Source organism: Anarhichas minor, unplaced genomic scaffold (assembly GCF_050575085.1).
Source record: "Anarhichas minor isolate MPS153535 unplaced genomic scaffold, ASM5057508v1 ptg000040l, whole genome shotgun sequence".
Classification (NCBI taxonomy): Eukaryota; Metazoa; Chordata; class Actinopteri; order Perciformes; family Anarhichadidae; genus Anarhichas; species Anarhichas minor.
The window spans coordinates 8709553-8729191 of record NW_027466486.1 but is presented as its reverse complement, the minus strand read 5'-3'; the positions used below and the strand labels follow the sequence as shown (position 1 = coordinate 8729191).

General features: G+C 46.3%; 1 protein-coding gene across 1 annotated transcript; it reads right to left on the bottom strand.

The window, feature by feature from the left end:
* Positions 1-439: 439 nt before the first annotated feature.
* On the bottom strand, positions 440-19028 carry rtn1a (reticulon 1a). Its single transcript, XM_076107859.1, has 9 exons — positions 18502-19028; positions 11380-12069; positions 10247-10933; positions 2995-3202; positions 2766-2904; positions 2455-2524; positions 2085-2131; positions 1947-2005; positions 440-1287 (listed from the first exon to the last, which is right to left on the bottom strand). The coding sequence occupies exons 1-9, from the start codon at positions 18725-18727 to the stop codon at positions 1245-1247; spliced, it is 2169 nt and encodes a 722-aa protein (XP_075963974.1). The 5' UTR covers positions 18728-19028; the 3' UTR covers positions 440-1244.
* Positions 19029-19639: the final 611 nt, after the last annotated feature.

The following is a 19639-nucleotide window of genomic DNA, read 5'->3' as shown; positions in this document are numbered from 1 at the left end:
GCTGGAGTCGTTATTCCGTTTAAATATGTTGCTGCTAATAAGAAATGTAAAAGTTCATTGATGAGAATCACGCTGTACAGCTCTGTGTAACAGCGCTTCAGCAGTGGGACATTAAAAATAGTTGTTGGCAACAGATGAGGCTTGTCAATCAGTCTTCATTCAAACAAAGTGTCATTGTGACCCGAGAGTCAAGTTAAATATATCCCCACAGTGCGTGCACGCACACACACACACACACTCTCTCTCTCTAACTAAACTACTATGAGAGGAGAGGTGCGTCTGTTCCAGAATTGGTTGGCTTGTATTTGTAGCTCATCATTCCAGGTCTCCCATCAAGTGTTAACACGTCAAACTTAGCTTTGGTGTCACACACACACACACACACACACACACACACTCCTCTTCACTCACTTGAAGTCGTCAGTAAAGTGGCTGAGGAGATGTTATACATCAAGGTACATTTATTTTTCTTGTTCTTGTAATTAAATACATAGTGTAAGTGCAAATAGTTAAAGAGTCCAGGGTCTAAAGAACTACAGAGTATAGCTGAACATAGTACAAAGTTGGACAGTTATTCAAACAAGCTAAATATCACCAGATACTCCTTGTCTTCATAGTAGATGTACAACAGTACCTTAAACACGAGTGTGTGTATTGTTCCTTATGGTTATACAAAAGCAAAAACCCTACAATTACCACATCTAAGACGCATTTCGTTAAATTATGTTGTGCTCGGAAACACCAAAAGGAAATCATTTTTGCTATTTATATATATGGACATATACTGAAGGAAGCCCTGCCGGCTAAATCGGAGACATGAAGCGGTATTTAACATCGGCAGCAGAGCACGTCTGTGGGCGTTTAGCTGTTTTGTGCCAAACCATACCGTTTGTGGTCGGCACTGCGAAGCAGAAATGTAGCGTGACTTTAAAAACCGCACAAAAGATATCAAATATTTACCCAAGGCTCGACTTCATGCACTTTTATAATAAGCAACACAAAAAAAAGTCAGTTTCTTCTTTTGTTTTCTAGTTGTGTACTCGTCTACCTAGAAACAGGATTATGCATGTGTTAGTGTTTAGACTGCTATAGACAGGGTGACGGTTTCTCCAGTGGATGCTTTGAGAGAACACCAAGATGACGTCGCACGATGCCCCACAGATGACGACCAGGCTCTTAAACAGTGATCGAGCTGCCTGCCTGAGCTGGACCGGACTGTCAGCTTCACGGTGAGACAGACTGCTCTACTCCTCCTTCCTCTTGGCCCCGGGGATCTTTGCTTGGATCCTGTACAGAGAAAACAACCGTTAGTACCACGTGTCCAACAAGGTATTTACTCCAGCTCAAGTTGTGCTTATTATACTTCATCTTAAACCCAATGTTTTTGTTCTTTCTCTTTTTATGGCAGTCCACAGAACTGACTGTCAGGTTTTACTATAATTGGCAAATGGATAGCGGTCAGTCCCAAAAGAACTGCAGGCAGACATTTTGGCATCAATTAACCCTTTAGACTTCACTGTTTGAATGCTCTGGGTTAACACGGAGCTAATGTGTGTCGGCAAGTCAGTTGAACAGCTGATCCACTATTCACCCTGTGCAACATGTTATTTTATTAATCTTAAAACAGATTAGATTCTTAATTGATAACATGAATGAAGGTTGCAAATTGGAAGATTTGCTGAGCACAATTGCTCTTCTCAGCAACACACAAATACCTGGACGCTGCCCAGTACAACTGCAGTCTTATCTGCAGGCCACTGAGCAGAGGAGTAAGGGGTTTAAGTGCCTTGCACAAGGGCACATCAGTGGCTCTAATGAAGGTACATCGAGTGCTGCTCATGTTGTTGTTGTTGAACAGGGTGCTCAAACGTGGTGCTTGGAGCTACATTTGCTTTTTATATCGCGAGTGAACTTTGAACAAATAAGGTTGAATGGCAAACACTCACTTCCCCACCACAGAGTTGACTTGGGTCCGTATTAGTCCCACATACTGATCAATCTGTGCCTGAAAACAAAAGGAAAGTGACGCGTGTAAATACCAGACATTCTGTAAACTTTACGTATCGTGATGCTCAAATTCCTACCTGATGTTTCTCGTAGACCACAGGCATGCTGAACATGGAGACCACAGCTGTAGAGGCATGGAGAGAGTCATGGTTAATTCTGACGCTTGTGTCAGCAGCCAACACTTATCTAAGGTAAACTGGAAAAGTAAACAGATAATGTACACGTTGGACAGTGAAGTACACATGTCCAACAAATTAATTTGGTTCTGGCAAAGTCTTAAGGGACGTGCTGTACTTCTCATTCATACATACGATACAATATAACTTTGTTACATGTACTCTGTTCATCAAGCTTCTGAAGACTGTTGAACTTCTGACACAGATAAGGCAAAGAGAGTGTGTGCGAGTCAACAACAGCGCTTGGAAGTTTGAGTCGGAATGACCTCACCTAGGATGAGCAGTGTCAGGCCGTTGAAGAGAGCGCCCACGTAGGTCAGCAGCCACATCAAAACAGCAAACTGAAACACACAGACATGACATGTTTTAATCACCGTAACCTGCACATCTGACAGTCTACACGTGCACGACCAGATTGTTCTGGTGTCTTAGTTTCATGAGTCAAGGAGCCCCACCGGTGGCCCCGAGAAGCAGAGCCGATCTTACACCGTACCCGACAGTGGTGCAGTTTAAAGTTACTCACAGATATCGCCACCGCTTGCTAGCGATGCTAAAAGGCAAACAAGCGAGTTTGAGGCAAACCTTCAAGGAGTCGACCAGGTCTTGTACGAGGAACAGCCTGCGGAGCTCCTTCATGCAGGTGTTGGTGTACAGTAGGATTTTGTCGGCATATTTGCTAATCTGGTCCTGGGATAGAGCGATTTCAATCTCCAAGTAGGCTCTGGTAAGAGAAACATAGACCTTTCAGTTAGTAAAAGCTACAGACGCTTTTCATGAAATCCATTATTGAACAAGGCTTAATTCTACTCACTTGAAAGGGTGTCCCTCATCGGTCTTCTGCACAGCCTGCAGCACAGACTTGTAGATCCTGAAGCTGACGGTGGCAGAGAGGGCAGCGAGGGCTAAGTAGGCTCCGACACTGACCACGCTGAACTGGGTCAGCGAGAAGAGAAGCAGAAGCACGCTGCTGAACACGGCCCCCGACTGCTTCACATTCCTCCAGTAGAGCAGGTCGATCGCTGGAAGGGAAGGACATAACAAGGACAAACGGAGTTAGGACCCACAACCGGCACGACCTGACCGCCCGCCCTCTCAGACGTATCCGTTTCAAAGTGGATCGGGCTGCTGCGCGCTACAAACCACACATTTGGGTCAAATATCTGGAAACCGTTCACAACCCAACGTCCTCAAGAGATCCTCCGCTGTCACGTGATCCCGTTTTTAACCCAGCTTCCTAACCTAGCTTTTCATTAAGTAAGAGTTAGCTGTGGAAGCTGTAAGGTGGCGTTAAGGTGTATGGAAGGATGGTTTGCAAGTTCAGTTTCTTTCCTCCTATATATAGCACGACCTTTGGAGGAGATAATACCTGACTCTCACTTGTCGAGCAAAGTGCCCGTGTTGCGACAGTCCGGACCTATGTGACTTCATGTTTATCTGACGTGTACTTCTGGTCAGCGGCATCTGGTCTGGTCTCATACGTATGCAAACACACATGCAGCAGGCAGAGGGAACCGTCTTACACCGAACGTACACCTGCACCGGCACAATTAATTATTGACCTACAGTACAGCTCAGCGGAGCCAGTAGCAGAAATAGAAGCACTATCAGCAGTTCACAGATAACGGTTCAATGTGACCTGGCCAGACCAGCAGATCTGTAGTCGATGATGAAGGATAACAATGCGGTGCCATTAATGCAGTGAAACGCCGTGGTTCCTCCGAACTGCGTCACTCGTACAGGAACAAACTTGAAATATACAGCATGCCCTGCTTGTGCATTTTGCTGCACCAGTTTTCCTTTTTATTCTAACGTTTTCTTTTCCTCTCTTCTTTGGGCGGTGGGGCCTGTAATACAAAGCCACTAGCAAAGATGAGAGGGAGAAGTGATAACTGAGGATTAGCCCAGTGTACCATTACAGCCGACACGGTCCTCCTCTGGCAGTCGTCTGTGTCGGGTGGAAACACGGGCCTGTTTCCATGAGAACTGTCGGCTGCTCGTTTCACCTCTGCTGAACCAGCTGCCTCGACCGCTGCACGTCTAAACGGCACTACCGGGGTTTTGCCTTTCCTTTGTTGGTACAGACACCTGGACGTCCTTCACATCACACCGGGAGGCAAAGCAGCACCGGTACGTTAATGTGAACTTTTGTGCCTGGGAAGATGAGAGAATCGTGGCAGAGGTCTCTTGGGGGGGGGGGGGGGGGGTCTTACTCTTTTCTCTCTGAGCTGTATGCCTGCCTGCTCTAATTTTAGCTGTGGAGCTGTGAGCAGCATAGTGATGACGGCCATCTTTACTCTCCACTAAAAAAGGCATCTGTGGATGCCAGAAAGGCAGGCTACACCCGTGTGACAGAAGAACAGCAGTGACCAAGTGAATCTCTGCTACCCCCACTCCTATACCTCCTGTACTGTAAAACAACATGCATATTCTGTCTGAACCAAGAGGGACTTACAGTACCCATCTGCCCCGGCACCCCCTCCATCAAATCAAAGACACTACTCATTCAGAAACCGTGAGAACACAATCCATGTGCCCTATAGCTGCTGTCCATGCACCACTCCCCACAGGAGCTATTGTTGCTGCCACCACTCACAAACTGTCCCTGTGACTACAGATTTGCGTGGAGATGCTCGCATACAAAACACACAGGTAGCACACACACAGCAGCATTAAAACAACACAGACACATCAACGACAGACGGAGAGACGGGTGTTGACCGGCGACAGAGACAGGTGCCTTGTGATGTGACAGACAGAAAGCTGTAGCTAGTGCAGTAGAAGCATGTACTGACCTGCGGGTCCCATGGCTGCACAGGGAAAGAGGCAGCTGCTTTATCCACGGACAAAAGGAGAGCACTGGAGGGGGAGTCTCCCCCCCCCCCCCCCCCCCCTGCACAGGAGGGGAGGGGCCACAGCCACACCAGCCAATCAGTGCAGGGGGACTGAGGCAGGGAGGGCGGGAGGAGGAGGAGGGGTGTCTATGGGGTGCGGTTTCCAGAGGAATCACATTGCAATCCAGCACACACACACACACAGACTCTCTCTCTCTGTCTGTGAGCTCTTTCATGCTCTGTCTTTTATGTGACAAAGACCCGGCAGTGACTAAAATAAAAGACTGAATCAAAAAGGAAAATTAACCCAGAGGCCTTTTTACTGTTCATCGTGTGACTTAAATTAAAGATAACGACAACTAGCGTAACATTGCATGCTAATAAACCGCACAGACTGCAGCCAGATTACACTAAAGGATCTACTGAGCACCTGCATGATGCAGTTACCATAGTTACCGTGCTCCATTTTCTCTCCAGCGCTCTCTGAGAGATGGAGGGAGGAAGGAAGGGAGGGGCCGTAATTTGATGAGAGAGAGAGACTCTGGCTCTGAATGTGGGGACTCATGCCGAGTCTCTACACCCCGACACATGAAGACAGCCTCTCCCTTTATGGTGGAGCACGAGAAGACAATGGAAGGTTTCATACTAAGCCTTCACACTTAATACACTGTGTATAAAAGGGCTTAAAGATTCATTTATTAAGATCTGACAAGCTCTGATTAGTAAAAATCTGAGTTTGTAATGTAACTGATTGAAAGGATAGAAATGCTCATTTGTGTGGTGCGACTAGTTCAAACTAGATGACAGATTGGGTGACATTTCAATTGTTTACATTTTATTAAAATATGATAATCGTATTAAGGCACCAGCTAGTTTGACAGGAGCAAAGACTGTCAGTTAAACGTCAGACATGCAGGATGCTGAACCCGAGTACAGAGGAAGTACAAATGATGAGCTCTGTTTGATTCTTGCCTCCGACGTTAAACACACACACCCAGCAAAAACCAAAGCAAATGATTAACACCAGTGACAATAATATGACCCCCCCCCCCCCCCCCTTTCTGTCGTGGAACTAGTTTAGCCTGACCCCATTAACTCACTAAAGACGTCCTGATGGCCTCAAACAAGCCATCAGCCAGAGTGAGCACACTTCTGCTGCCAACAGACGTACAACTTGAGTTATGAGGATGATGAACGTCAAATCTATTATCAGTGATAGTTCTGTTTAAAGAAATAAAATAGAAAGTATGAGTCACTAGCTGTAGCAAATTATGTAACTAGTGTGGACAGATATCTCAGCAAACACACAGCTTGTCCAACAGAAATGAACAAACGGGGCCAGTTCACCAAAACAGCACTAACCCAAACCCCCTTTAATGTATTTCCAAAATGTAATTATTCTCTCATACCTCTCTATAGAGATGTATGCATGCATCTAGATCTCTAGCAGTGAGTAAGTCGCCAAGTTATGTCAGATAATCTGAAATCCTTTCTATCCCAAAGTTTAATTGTCAAAGACAACCTTTTGCCACATAAAAATGTAATCATTTTCCTAAATGCTCAAAGTTGTAGACACCACTAAATGCCATTAGACAATAATCAAGCATTCACAGGAGCGGGTATATGTTTGGAGCTTTAGAAAACCTGGCTGTTGTCATCTTGAGTCCTGTGTGACTCAATTTTGGATACGTCTGCATCATTGTTTGATTATTCTCGAGTATGTTGGCAGCAGTCAGTCAGTACTGTGCAATGAGAATGACTAAACTTAAAATTGCCTATAGCTGTGAGGTGATGTGCAAAGATTCATCTGCAGAAAATAATGTGCTGAATGTCATCTTTGCTGTGCTGACTGTATCGACTTAATGCTCCTGCTGTTGTGGACAGAGAGGATATTATGTTACACAGGCCAAAATAGATGATAGTGACTCAGTAGAATAATGAAATGGGGCTTTTCATCAAGGTTACTTGTACAAAGCAGCACATTCACAGTGACTGCCGTGGTCTCTGCTGGGATACTTAAAGCAGACCAGTGCATTCACACTGCTATTGTGAGCTGCACCTAAAATGATGGCCGATAATAAACCCCCAGTGAGGAGGAAGGGGGGGACGCCATTTTCTCTGTTGGCCCCTTCTACGAGCCCTCCATGCTACGGAAACAGACAGACGGAGGACGCTCTTCTCCGGCCCGGTCTCTGCAAGGTACCATGGCAGCCGAGGAGATGAGAGGCTGATGCAATCGTGGATGGGTGTGCCCTGGTTACCATGGAGACTGTCAATGCCCCCCCCCCCCCCCCCGACACACAAAAACAGAGCGTACGCCATATAAAACCAGCTCCCCTGCACGGTTGCAAAGTGGGGAGGGTGACGACAATGACACGCCTTAGTCCACTACACAACGCTGGCATCCATGTTAGCATGCACCCAAAAACAGATGGCGTCCAGCACACTGGTGTGTGTGTGTGTACGCTTATTTTTCAAAACACCCACCAGCGTCTCTCGCCCCCTCTAACATCTTTCTGTGTTTTATCGGACGCACACACATGCAGCAGAAAGGATCCGTCATCAGGGCGTGTCCGTGGGAAAACACTGCTGTTTGAATCCCCAACACATCAATACAGTTAGATGACAAATCTACACACACACACACACACACACACACGTTCATGAATACACACCAACAGTGTGATGAGTATTTGACCTACATGCGGAGATAACGGTCCCTCTCTCACAGCCACAAAACACAGACAGACTGATGAGTAGATGACAGTAAACACATCAGTACCCTGGCCCTTCCAGCCGCTCCAGGAGCTCTCCTTCTTGGTCACGTCTGCAGCGGCCTGCATGCTGGTGATCAGTTATGTCCCTGTTCTTTTGCTCTGTATGCTCTCCGTTTTCTTCTTTGTCTCCCTCTTCAGCAGCACCGACTCACTCACTCATCCGAGAAAAGGCATGAATGGCCAAAAAAAAAAAGGATGCGGGAGATAGGCTGAGATGACCGAGAGAGAGGGAGGAAGGGAGGGAGGAAAGGTTTCCAAGGTGCTGCTGGCTGCTGGCGGAGCTCACAGACTGATGCTTGCGAGCAGCGATGGCTTAAAAAGAAGGAGCGGGGAAAGTGCGTATGTGTGTGTGTGTGTGTGTGTGTGTGCGTGTGTGTGATGGGGGAGGGGGGTCAAATTGTAAACGACACACCACAGTTGCTGCTGCAGCAAACCATCCATGCAATGATTAAGAGCCTAAGAGGGTGAGAGGGTGGGTGGTGATCGGCGGAGACGAGGCTTTTTTTATTGAAAGGAAAGGAACACCAGCTTTCACAATAAAAGCCCCAAACAGAGCATCACAACGGACTGGTGATGGTGGGTAGCAGTGGGAGGGTTTACCCACATACGCTTGTCATAGACTTCCCTTTTGGATTGTTAGATTTATTGGTGCAATTAATAATGCAGGCTGTAAATACGGTTTGTGACAGTAGTCTGATGTCATCACCAGACAGGGTGCAGCAGCAGGCTTTTTCTAAAGGTTGAGAATAGCTGGACTTGAGGCCACGTTGCTAAGCAAAAACAAATGTGGCAACCATCCAGGTCCGTTCTTTATTTGCACGGAATAATATTTAAGGTTATAGCCACACAGATTCAAATAGCTGTTTCCACTATGACTCTGATAAATGAAAAGGCTAAGTGCTTGCACTTTAATAATTCAGACTGAGCGACACTGCTCATTACAGCAAAATGTTCCTTATTTATTGCCCTCAGGGTGTGTTTGTGATTTACAATATTCCTGTTGGTAATGCAAATGGTCCCGTGAAGAGACCTGGAACTGAATAAGCAACATAGGCTGCTCATAGAAGCCGTGCAATAGAAACAGCGCAGTCACTGTGTTGTCTTGTTGTCACTGCAGCCTTGACGTGTTTCAATGCCAACACGAAAGAGGGAAGAAACCGATATCCCTGAACCAGACTGAACACGTTCCCCCATCACTGTTGCTATGGCAACTGACATGGAAGTGCACCACGAAAACAATACCTGCTGGTGTTCAACATGGCAGCAGTGACAAAGGTGCACTGCGCCCCCTAGTGGTGGAGACAGAAGTACACATGACCTGCTTTTTTAGCATTTCCAGAACCTTCTTACAGTCCCGAGTAAACAAAACCAGGAAAGTCTCTGTCATTTAGTGTTTGATAATATAACTCATGATATTGTGTCGCTAACTCAATCGTCACATTCTGCTGGACCAGGGTGCATTAGTAGCTGTGAGTTTCAGGAAACCAAAGCCAAACAACACTCATTAAGATGTTATTTCGTCAGCTCTTTATCTGGTGAAATTCAAGAGGAAGCCTTCAAAGCTCCTCAGTAGGAGGGCGCCCCAGTTTTGACTTCATAGGATTATGTAAACACAATGTTTACAAGGACAGAGCACCGCCAAAGTCAGAATACCCACGTCAACCCCAAATGTGCAGCTTAGACAGCATTAACTCCTGCTGACTGCGACTGACGTCTCTGACTTATCTAATCACAGAGAGATGGAAGGAGCCAGATGCTGTCACGGTGTAGAAAGAAGGTTGTTTTTCCTCAACATCTGCAATTCCATAATTTGAGAGAGTTATGTTGACACATTTATACAGTGTGGCTTTTGAGTTTCAGTCATCATGAATGGTCATAAATGTGAATCAATGCATCCTCATTTTGCTTTTTTTCCTTCTCAAATGTACCACCAGGGGGAAGTAGACCTCAGGAAGGTACAACCCTCCCCCCGCCACGCACGCACGCACGCACGCACGCACGCACGCACAGAGCAGTGGAACATCCCATCTCTCTCAGCAATCCTGTTTACTTCCCCAGCCTCGTCAACAAAACAGTGCCAACGCACACCGTGCAGGTAGCGTCCGCAAGGTAAACAAACACAAGTACTGCGTTAGTGACTTGATTAAAAATACGCTGTTAATCATTTTCCGTCTTGCAGTTCGTCAGTTCGTACCGCTAGCTATGATGAGGGAGGTTTTAGACACAAATGCACATGCGATAGCTGTTTAATTCGGGCATGAGGACATCAGAACGCTACCTGTTCCACAGCACTATTTCTGGAAAGCCAATACCCGGGATAGCAGCTTTTAAGCCACGGTGAACCACTGCAACAATGAAAAGATTACAGACATGTTTTGTGAAATTCTATTACTTGCATCCTTTAGGAAACACCTCATTCTGTGCAAAAGAGAAAATCGAGATTTCTAAGACCGACCTTTTTGTTTATCAAAGCCCTGCAGGACGATTGAGGCGGCAGGCTTTCCGAGGTCCCCTTTGCCCTCATTGGTGTGCTTGTGCATGTCGTCCTGGTGGGGCCTCTCCGATCGCACCTCTGGGGGCACGGCAGCAGTCGGTGGCTTGGGCTTGCTGGGGCGATCCTCCTCTGTTTTCACCGGGGTCTTGACCTTCTCTGTGATCGGGGGCTCGGCTGGCGCTGCCTCAGCCGCACTTCGGGGAGGGACGGCACTGGGAACCAGCGGAGAGGGGGGGCTGCCTCCCTGTTTGGGGCCACTGATGCCCTGCCCTCTCTTTGGGCTCTCTTCAGACGCAGACTCAATGAAGAGATCACTGTCGAGCTCTGCCTCTCTCTCCTCTCTCAGAATGCTGTAGGCTGTGGGTGGAGCGTGGTTCCCTGCGAGGCCCAAACCACCCTTGGCGACCGGGGGATTGTCAAAGGGGTTGTTGGGCTGGCTGAAAGTGCCCTTGCTCTTAGGCGGCTGGACAAATGGGTTGCTAGCGGCCTTTGGAGGCTCCTCAGACACCAGCTCGATCTCTGAGTCTCCAGACTCGGCGCTGCTTCCATCTTGCTCCCTGCCGCCTGCCTTTGAACTTGGACTGCTTTTGGAAGCTGCAGGCTTCCCTGCGTCAGCCTTGAACGTGTCGTGGGAAGAGAATTCTTTTTCTGTTCACAAAGAAATGCAGAGAGGGCATTCAGGGCTTCACTCACATTACAAATTCAGACAGAGTATCTGCACATACAACCAGTCTATGTAACATTTGAAAGAAGAAATAACAGTCTTCCTCTGACAAATCAAATTCAACTTTGTTGTTGCAACCGTCAGCATCATCTGCATGAAATATAGCTGCCGTGATGTAGTTTCTTGACTTGTCAAGTATTTAATTCACATGATGGGATAAAATCATGCATTCCCATCTGGTTATTGTATCCATAAATAGTTTCTTAATTGTTTTTCCAGACAATGTACAATACTAAAATATACTGATATTGCAATATGAAGTTCCGTATATCATGATGGGGGATTTTATCTACATCCCCAACTTCTACATCTGACTACGTGTGACAGGTGTGTGTATGTGTGTGTGTGTGTGTGTGTGTGCTGAGCCTACGTGTTGGTGAAGCATTGGGAGTGGAGGCGGGGCTGTCATCCTCTGGCTCCGATAGCGTCACAGTGGGAACCCCCTGCAAGCCCACACTGAGGACGTTTTCACGCTCGGACACACTGACTGGAGGCGCGTGTTGCTGCGGCTCAGTCTTGGCAGTTTGAGGATGGGACTCGGTCAAAGTGATCTTCACCGGGCTGGCCGTCTGCGGGGTGCCACCCAGGTTTCGGTAGGAGCGGTAATCTGACAGCTCTTCATCAGATGGCTCCTCCACGTAGGGGAAAGAGTGGGAGCCCAGAGCTGAACCTAGGTTTTCCTCCTCCTCTTCCTCATCGCCTCCGTGGTTTTTATCCATGTAGCTGCCCAACGTGTCCACCAAGCTGTGCTGGTCATGGCGCTCATCCCCGTGGCTAATGTCCATGTAGTTGTAGGATTCTGTCTTATCTGAGCCAAACAGAGATTTTGGCATCTCATCAGCCAGGTTGGAAGTCATCGTGGTGCTGGAGCTGAAGCTATAGGCGTCGCTGGAGAAGGGATCCAGGGCAGAGGAGCCAGAGGAGGGTTTGGACGGTTTCAGGTCGTCCGACAGGTAGGAGGCTTCTCGACCCGATGTGTAGCTCTGATTTGACATCAGGGAGGTGTAGACATCGCCATCATCATTCATGGGCGTCCTAAACAGGCCAGACATGTGGTCATCTAAAGAGATCGACAGGAAGAGAGAGAACTGAGACTCAGTGAGGTTAGAAGGATGACAGCAGTCTCTGTGTCACACGCTCGAATCAAATCAGCCCGTGCCGGAGCTTTTTGGATGAATGAAAACATACAGTTAAACAAGACTATGCTTCAGCTGGTGCTGCTGCCAGGGGAAAGGGGCTGTGGCACTGGGAGGGCAGCATAGTCAGACTGGGTGCTCGGCTGGGAAGACCAGTGAGGCAGCAGTAACAGAGGGTACTTGTACTCAGTGTGGGACAAAGGGGGATTGTTCAGACCCCAAAAAACCCACAGTGACACAACCAGAGTCTGTTCTAAATCATGCAGGCAAAGAGCTTTCTCTCGTCACATCTCTGCTCTGCAATCACTATAATCCTGCATCTCCTCCTGACAAATTAGTGTTATGAAAACAAACGCGCACATAAAATACACCGTATGTGCAAGCTAAAATAAAAAGGCTACAGCTACTACACTAGGTTGACAAAACTCTTCCATGATAAATATTTAAAATAAATACTTCAAGCACAGCATGCATCTCTGTGGTATTCAACACACATGCAAAATGAAACTAATACTAGTTAAAATGATACAATTGTAGTGCTAATGATCTACAATTAGGAATGCACAACCAGCACATGTCGGCTGTGAATCTGTGTGCGCTCTGCTGTGAAATATCACTCAACACTTCACTGAATAATTTGTTACAGCGCTGCAGCAACACATTAAGGACGCTCATATTACATGACTTGCAAAACAGGAAGAGACAAACTTGATCGGGATGTTGTTTCAAATGATCAGAAGTCGAGGCCAAGGCAGGTATTCAGACTTGTTGACTTTAAGTCATTTAAGTCAGGATACTCCCCACCAACAAACACACACTGTGTCATGTTCATACACAAATACAGGAGCATACACACAATATACATACCCTGTACACCACCACTCTGATGCTAATATGTGCTATGTACAAGTCAGAGTTTATACTTCCACATACTGAGCACCTCCTCCTGCTCTCTAGCCCTGCTTCTCCCGGGGCAGCGGTGGTGCTATAAATAGGCTGGGTCCAGCTGCTGGGCTGGATGGGATTTAAAATAGCAGCCTCGGGGTTAGCTCTGGAGGATGCTGAATGACTGACAGAAGACCTAACAGGTCAGGACGACCCGTCCCTCCCTTCGCTTCCTCTAAAAAGCCCCACCACCCTTCCCTTCTGCCGTCCTTCCTACCGCTGCTCCTTCATCGTCATTAACAATACATCGCACCGCAGTACAATGGCACGAACGCCACACACCCATGCTGGGACACATAGGGGGGGGGAGGGCTGATGTGACATGGAGGCAAAGCAAAGCAGGCCCACGCTCTTGAGCTGCAGATTATTTAGCATCTAATAGACTCAAATGTCTTGTAGATCAAGCCATACGCAGCGTGGACGGACAAAGCCGCTGAGCCAGCTTCAGTTCAGCGACACGAATGCCCTTGATGTACCGCCGATGTATAATCCTCTTAGTGTACGACCATCGTATAGGTCACGTCAGCCATTACCCTGGCAACACCATCCTAATCTTACACTCACTGATAAACTGCACAAAAACCTACTCTGGGAAGCACTCAGGGCCTCTACACACTGTGAAGAGAGGTGATCTCAGGAGCTGTGAACGGCCAGTAATCCTGTTGACTGTAGGCAACACACACACACACACCCTACATACCAACAGATGAACTCACCAGCAGTTGCATAAGGCGTCTGTAACCATAAAGAAGCTGGTGCTGGTCTTTAACTGCCGTGGTGGCAGCCATGCTGGGCATATTGAATGTGTTGATACGGCGTAGCACCCAGACACTGGGGGGGGGGGGAAAGAACCCTACAAGGCTGAAACAAATGCTTTGCTGCACTTGGATGGGATTGGATGTGACAATAGAGGAATGCTCCGCTCACACTGTAGCCGCACAATGTAATCATGTCACTGAGGGGATGGTGCAGTTAAATAAATAAGTCCCGGTGGATGTGCTGTGAAGGGGCAGCCCTATTGTTGTCCTCTGTGCAGCCCCGAAACTAATGCAGCCTGACAATCTGTGCTATACGCCAAGGCATGGGCTCCTAATTATCAGGCTGCAGACGAAAACATGCGAGCACAGACGCTGTTAAAAGAGCCAGAGTTGCAAAATGAATATATTACCACTTTTTGAAATGAAGGGGTTTACTGAGCTGCATGTGGGACTCTGTGTGCAAGAGGGTTTATTCCCTTGAAGACACTTACTGATCCACTGCAGTTATTCAATAAATAAACTAATGCGATAACACAAAGGGATTTTAAAATCAATGACAAATGTTGTCTTTGCAAGTCTCCAGAACATCGTGTTGTCTCACTTCTAGCAGCCAGGAGTCTTTCAAAGGAACTATCGAAGTAAACACCGCTGTTAATATCATCAGAAGTCCAGCTTTACTTTTAATCGACTGCAGTGTAACGATTGCATTACTCTGTCCATGACCCCCTTTGACTGCGGTGTTACCTTTCAGGAGCTCTATTTCACTGCATGACCTTGTGGAAAGTAATCCATCAAGACGCTCACTTACTGGGCTCCTGTTTCAAAGCCATCTGTGCCTTTTTGAGATGAAATAATATGCTGCAGCTATATCATTTTAGGTACTCATTGTCCCTTGTGCTGGGAACTGCACTATACGTTCTTCCTAAAGATAAAAACAGAAATTGATTGAAGACTGGATAAGCTGTGCACATTTTATGAAACATTTCAATTAGCCAGTGAAAGACAAAAAAACAACAATGTATGTTAACAAAGAAATGTTTACATACATTGAAGTACATATGTTTTATAGAGAGTGATAAACTGAGGCTCACTGTGACTGTTAATGGTCTCTGGCTTTAAACGTTTATGTTCATAATGTATTGATTACAAAATCCTTGGCTGAACAAATAGATGAATACTAGTCGCTAACTATCCACTTTAAAGAAGAAGATAATGGAGAGCACAAAGGCAGTCTACACTAAGAGCTGAGGTTCAACACGACTACGAGCAGAGGTCGATAGGAGAGCAGCTGTGCTGAGGGATTCAACTGCCCTGAGCTGCATTGATCCGAGACAACGAGGACCCACAATTATTGTGAGAAATGTCAGCGTCTCCACCGTTCTCAGAAAAATCACTAAAGGCCACACAGGACGAATGTTGTTGTTCCAGCAGCCCTCGTCAAAGATAAATCAATGCAGAGGCAGTTAAAATAAAAGCTAATCTGTCCCTGTTCAGAGTCTTAAGTCGTGGTACCTGTCTTCCACTGTATTGATCCTATTTTTCTTGCTTCGATGGAGCTTTATGGATGAATGGAGAGGATGTGGGAGGAGCTGTCAATTCACTGTGACTTTGGATTGGCATTTCACTTTTCATTGTACAGAATTTGGCATTAAAGCGTACAGACGCGTAGACTACAATAACCAACACACAAATAAGATGGACTGTTATTGTTTAAAGGTCTCTCTGTTGGTATAGTAGCTCTGATCCCACGAGCGGTTTTGTAATACTCTGCTCGGGGATTACTTTGTGCCCACAGGCTGGAGAGCTGGACCGAGGCAGTCACATTGTAAACATACCATCATATTTCTGGCTTTCCATTATTTTCAGTGTAAACACAGGGGATGAAAACACATGATGGATGATGATTTATTGATATTATGATAGCAATAATGCTTTGTGTTTGTCCCCTGTAGTGGGGCTTTTTGAGTCCATCATGCTTTCATAACTAGGCATTAGCTAATTGTTCCTGGAGACAGATGAAGATGAATGAGATTAGAATCCTGGGATGAGCACTCTAAATCATCCAAAGCAGAAACACGAGTGTAGTGTGCACCCTTTAAACCTTATTGTATTATGTAAGGTGCTGGACAACACATTTTCAAACACAATAGCTGACACTGACGGAGTCAGTAAGTGCTTTTGTCAGAGTCAGACACTGAATTAAAGGGATCCGTGGACGTAAAGACAGTTCTTTGTATTTCCTGTTTTTTCCCCTGACAGTCGGCCTCCTCATCGCAGCCTTGCCTCTCTTGCCATTAAGCTGCCCCTCCCCCCTCTCCTCCTCATCATCCTCTACCCCTGTATTATCTTTAATTTTTATCATCTCGTCTGAAAAGACCTAGCACTGCTCTGCCCCCTGGGAACAGGAGCTAAAGGCACAAATGCACTGTGCTGGCTTATGCAGTGCAGTGGAGTCCACTAAGTGCTTTCCCTATTTGACAGATATGGAAAAGACCCGGCCAGACATATGCTGTCTCATCCTTGTCCCTGGTGATGTGCTGAAACGGAGAAGAACTAAAATCTAATCCACCTATCGGGTACTGTGTTGGAGGATGTTTCTCACGGCAAAGGCACTTTGTCAGGATGTGATGAAGTAACTAATATAATCCACTGTAATGAGCTGGTAGGAAGAAAAAGGACGTCACCATGTGTGTGCACAATATGCACTGAGTTGTTTTCTTCTCAGACAGCAGGGGAGGCTAGTAGACACACCATGTGCTTCAGAGAAACTGTGGGATTCTCACAGCAAACTTAGACCTCGTCATGATTCAGCAATATCTTTCCACAACTTTAATCCTCATGTCTCTGGAAACCGTCACAGGATGAAAAGAAAAGCTATACCGTACTGCACCGTCTGTGTACCACGGCTAAGGGTCTGTCCTGTAGTGATTTCTTACAGCTGAAATCAGCATTCTTAGCGTCCTGCGGGTAGATTACTGTTGTGAACAAGATTTAGGACAAGGGACGGATCAATTACCTAGAGAGGCAATTGTAGACATCTTGGAGAGTTATTATTTAACAATTCACTCTGTTCAAAAGGCCCAAACTTCTTTGCTTCCCTCGGTAAAACTAAATATTTTAAGTTTCCAAAAGTTGGAATATTATTTTGTGATTATTCACCAGCACCAGCAGCGAAGGGTAGTTGGTAACAGAGGGGGTTGTCGTGAGTGATGCGTGTCTTTGACGAGGCTCAGAATAGACGATAACATGTCTGGTCAGCAGGAAAAGGTCCAGTCTGCCTTGAGATGTGATGAGATCTGCACTTTTCCCATCAAGAACACAAGTGACAGAGTGGATTATCTCACTGGTATGGACACGGCTCAGCGGGAGTCACAGCAATAAGAGATGGCTTTTCTTTCCATTTCTAGGAATCAAAACATAATCTGTGTGTGTGTGTGTGTGTGTGTGTGTGTGTGTGTGTGTGTGCCTACACACGTTGGAGCTTGCCTGGCACACTGTTATGAAAGTAGAGTAGAGCATGTGCTTTGTTGTCTTTTTCTAAGAAAGCCGGACCAAACATCGACTATTCAGTTCATCCTTTCACGTATATTTTACATGCAGTCTGCTTAAAAATGATACATTTTGTAAGTTATATACATTTTGCAATAGCTTTTTTCCCCCAATTGCACCACGTTTATCTTTAGATGTTTAAGTTCTGCTTGCATGCTAAATTCTGCGCCTCAAAAGGGATTAAAGTCTAAATTATGCATCTTGTACTGAACGGAAAAATAACATTTTTCTTTTTCTTGTTTTGGATCATAGCAGCCAGTGGAATGAGAAAGGCCGGAGAGGAGACTAGGCTGCGATTTTTCTTTCTGTTTTTTTTTTTTTAAACATCTTCTCATGAATTTTTCAGTGAACTCGTGAATGAAAGTACACGGCTCTAGTTTTGCTAGCCAAGCGAATAGTGAACCCTGTTCTTTCAGGATTAAAAATAGCAGCAACAGCAGAGCTGTGCTGAGGAGAGAGTGGCGGACTGAGGTCTGCATGATGTCCCCACAGGAACCACTGCCTCCAGCATCCAATAATAAAACATTTGCAATATCCAGACAGGAAAGTTTAGGCTCCAACAGGACTGATACTATCTTTTGGGATTTAATCATTTTCAGACACGTGCTGAAAATGGCTATGAAAGCTTTAGGGCTCCTCATCTATTTGTCACCCCTCTGCCCCACCATACCACAGTACAGGTATTCTATGAAGCTATGGATACAGGCCTACCTACATGTGGGAGCTGGTACAACAGGCTACTGTTAAAGCGCGCTGCTTCACATCTGTATGACAACACAACGATACAACAATGTGTCATAACTGATGTTTCATAATGCTAAAGCTCTACCTAAGCCTGCATACATTTAGTTTAGAAGATGTCTTAAACCATCACTGTGGCGACAGCTCATTTACGACCATCTCATAGAAGTTACTGTGTTTTCAAGCCCCGAAGTCTTAACTGAGCGGACGGACAGACAGGTAACGCTGAGTCTGTGTGACAAACGTACTGCGTCTCTCTCTCCCTGTATTTACATCTATGTGGGGTTTGTCCAAAAATGAACCCCGACGTGGCTGAAATACTACGAATTGGTAAATATCGACACTTAACTGCCACGCTTTTACCTGTAGATGCAGTTCCCATAGCAACGTGAGGCCCTTTTTTCCCGTCGTCCTGAAAAGGATGGGATTGTGGATCCAGGTCTGCAGACACCTCGCCGCCTCTCGGCTTACATTCCTCACGGAGCTCGGTGAACCGGGCCGGTGTGTTCCCAAACAGGCCGTTCCTCTCGTAGTCATCCCCGGACCACTTCCCCTCCGAGCCGAGCTCCTCACCGGGCTGAGCAGACATGCCTGTTTTATCGGACAGAAGAGATATGCGCTAACGGTACACAGCTTCTTCTTCTTCTTCGGCTTCTTCTTCTTCCTCTTCTTCTTCTTCTTCTTCTTCTTCTACAGTATGCCGGGGCGCTGTTTACTGAGCAGTGGCAATGGTTGACAGAGACAAACACACGCACACACACACAAACAATTCAGAGCTCTTTGCCTTGCGTCTGTCCACTGAGCCGCTGGGGTTTGGTTACACGCCACAAATGAGACGGTGTCGGTCGGTCAGAGGAGCAAGAGGAGAGGAGACGAGGTTGATTGTTTTAGTTCAGTGCTCCAACGGTGACGTCATGGTGTCCGCGAGGCTCAGGGTTGGCACTTTATTTTGGGGCAGAGTTTCACACACACACACACACACACGAAAGGCATTTAAGAGAGGCGTATAAATGAAGTCGAGTGTGACATTTGACGGAGTGAATGACAGCTGAATTATTTGCTGAGAAACCAGGCCACAGTGACTCTAACGTACAGATGAGTCCGTTAAAATGGACGCAGAGGGAGTGTAATAAAGTATAATAAAGAAGGAATGCCCGAGTCAATAATGCGCACTGTCATTTTCAAAAAATGGCAAGAGTTTCACTAGTGACGTTGTATAAAAGTGTGCCTCATAACAAAGCAAGCGTTATATGGTTTTTGTGAGAATGTATCTAGTAGTGTAGCGCCCTCGCGTGGTCGCTCAAAGTATGACCAGGACGTTCTCCTAACATGGCTTCTTAGCAACCAGACGCGCCTGCCTGGACACGGACCGACGCAGTTACCAAACATTGCTGACATTTAGTTTGTTTACTTCCTTACTAACCTCAGTTGTTTGTTACCATACACCCTATCTCTGGCAGCCTAGTCGACATGGCGTTTATTTAGTCTCCCAATAGACCAT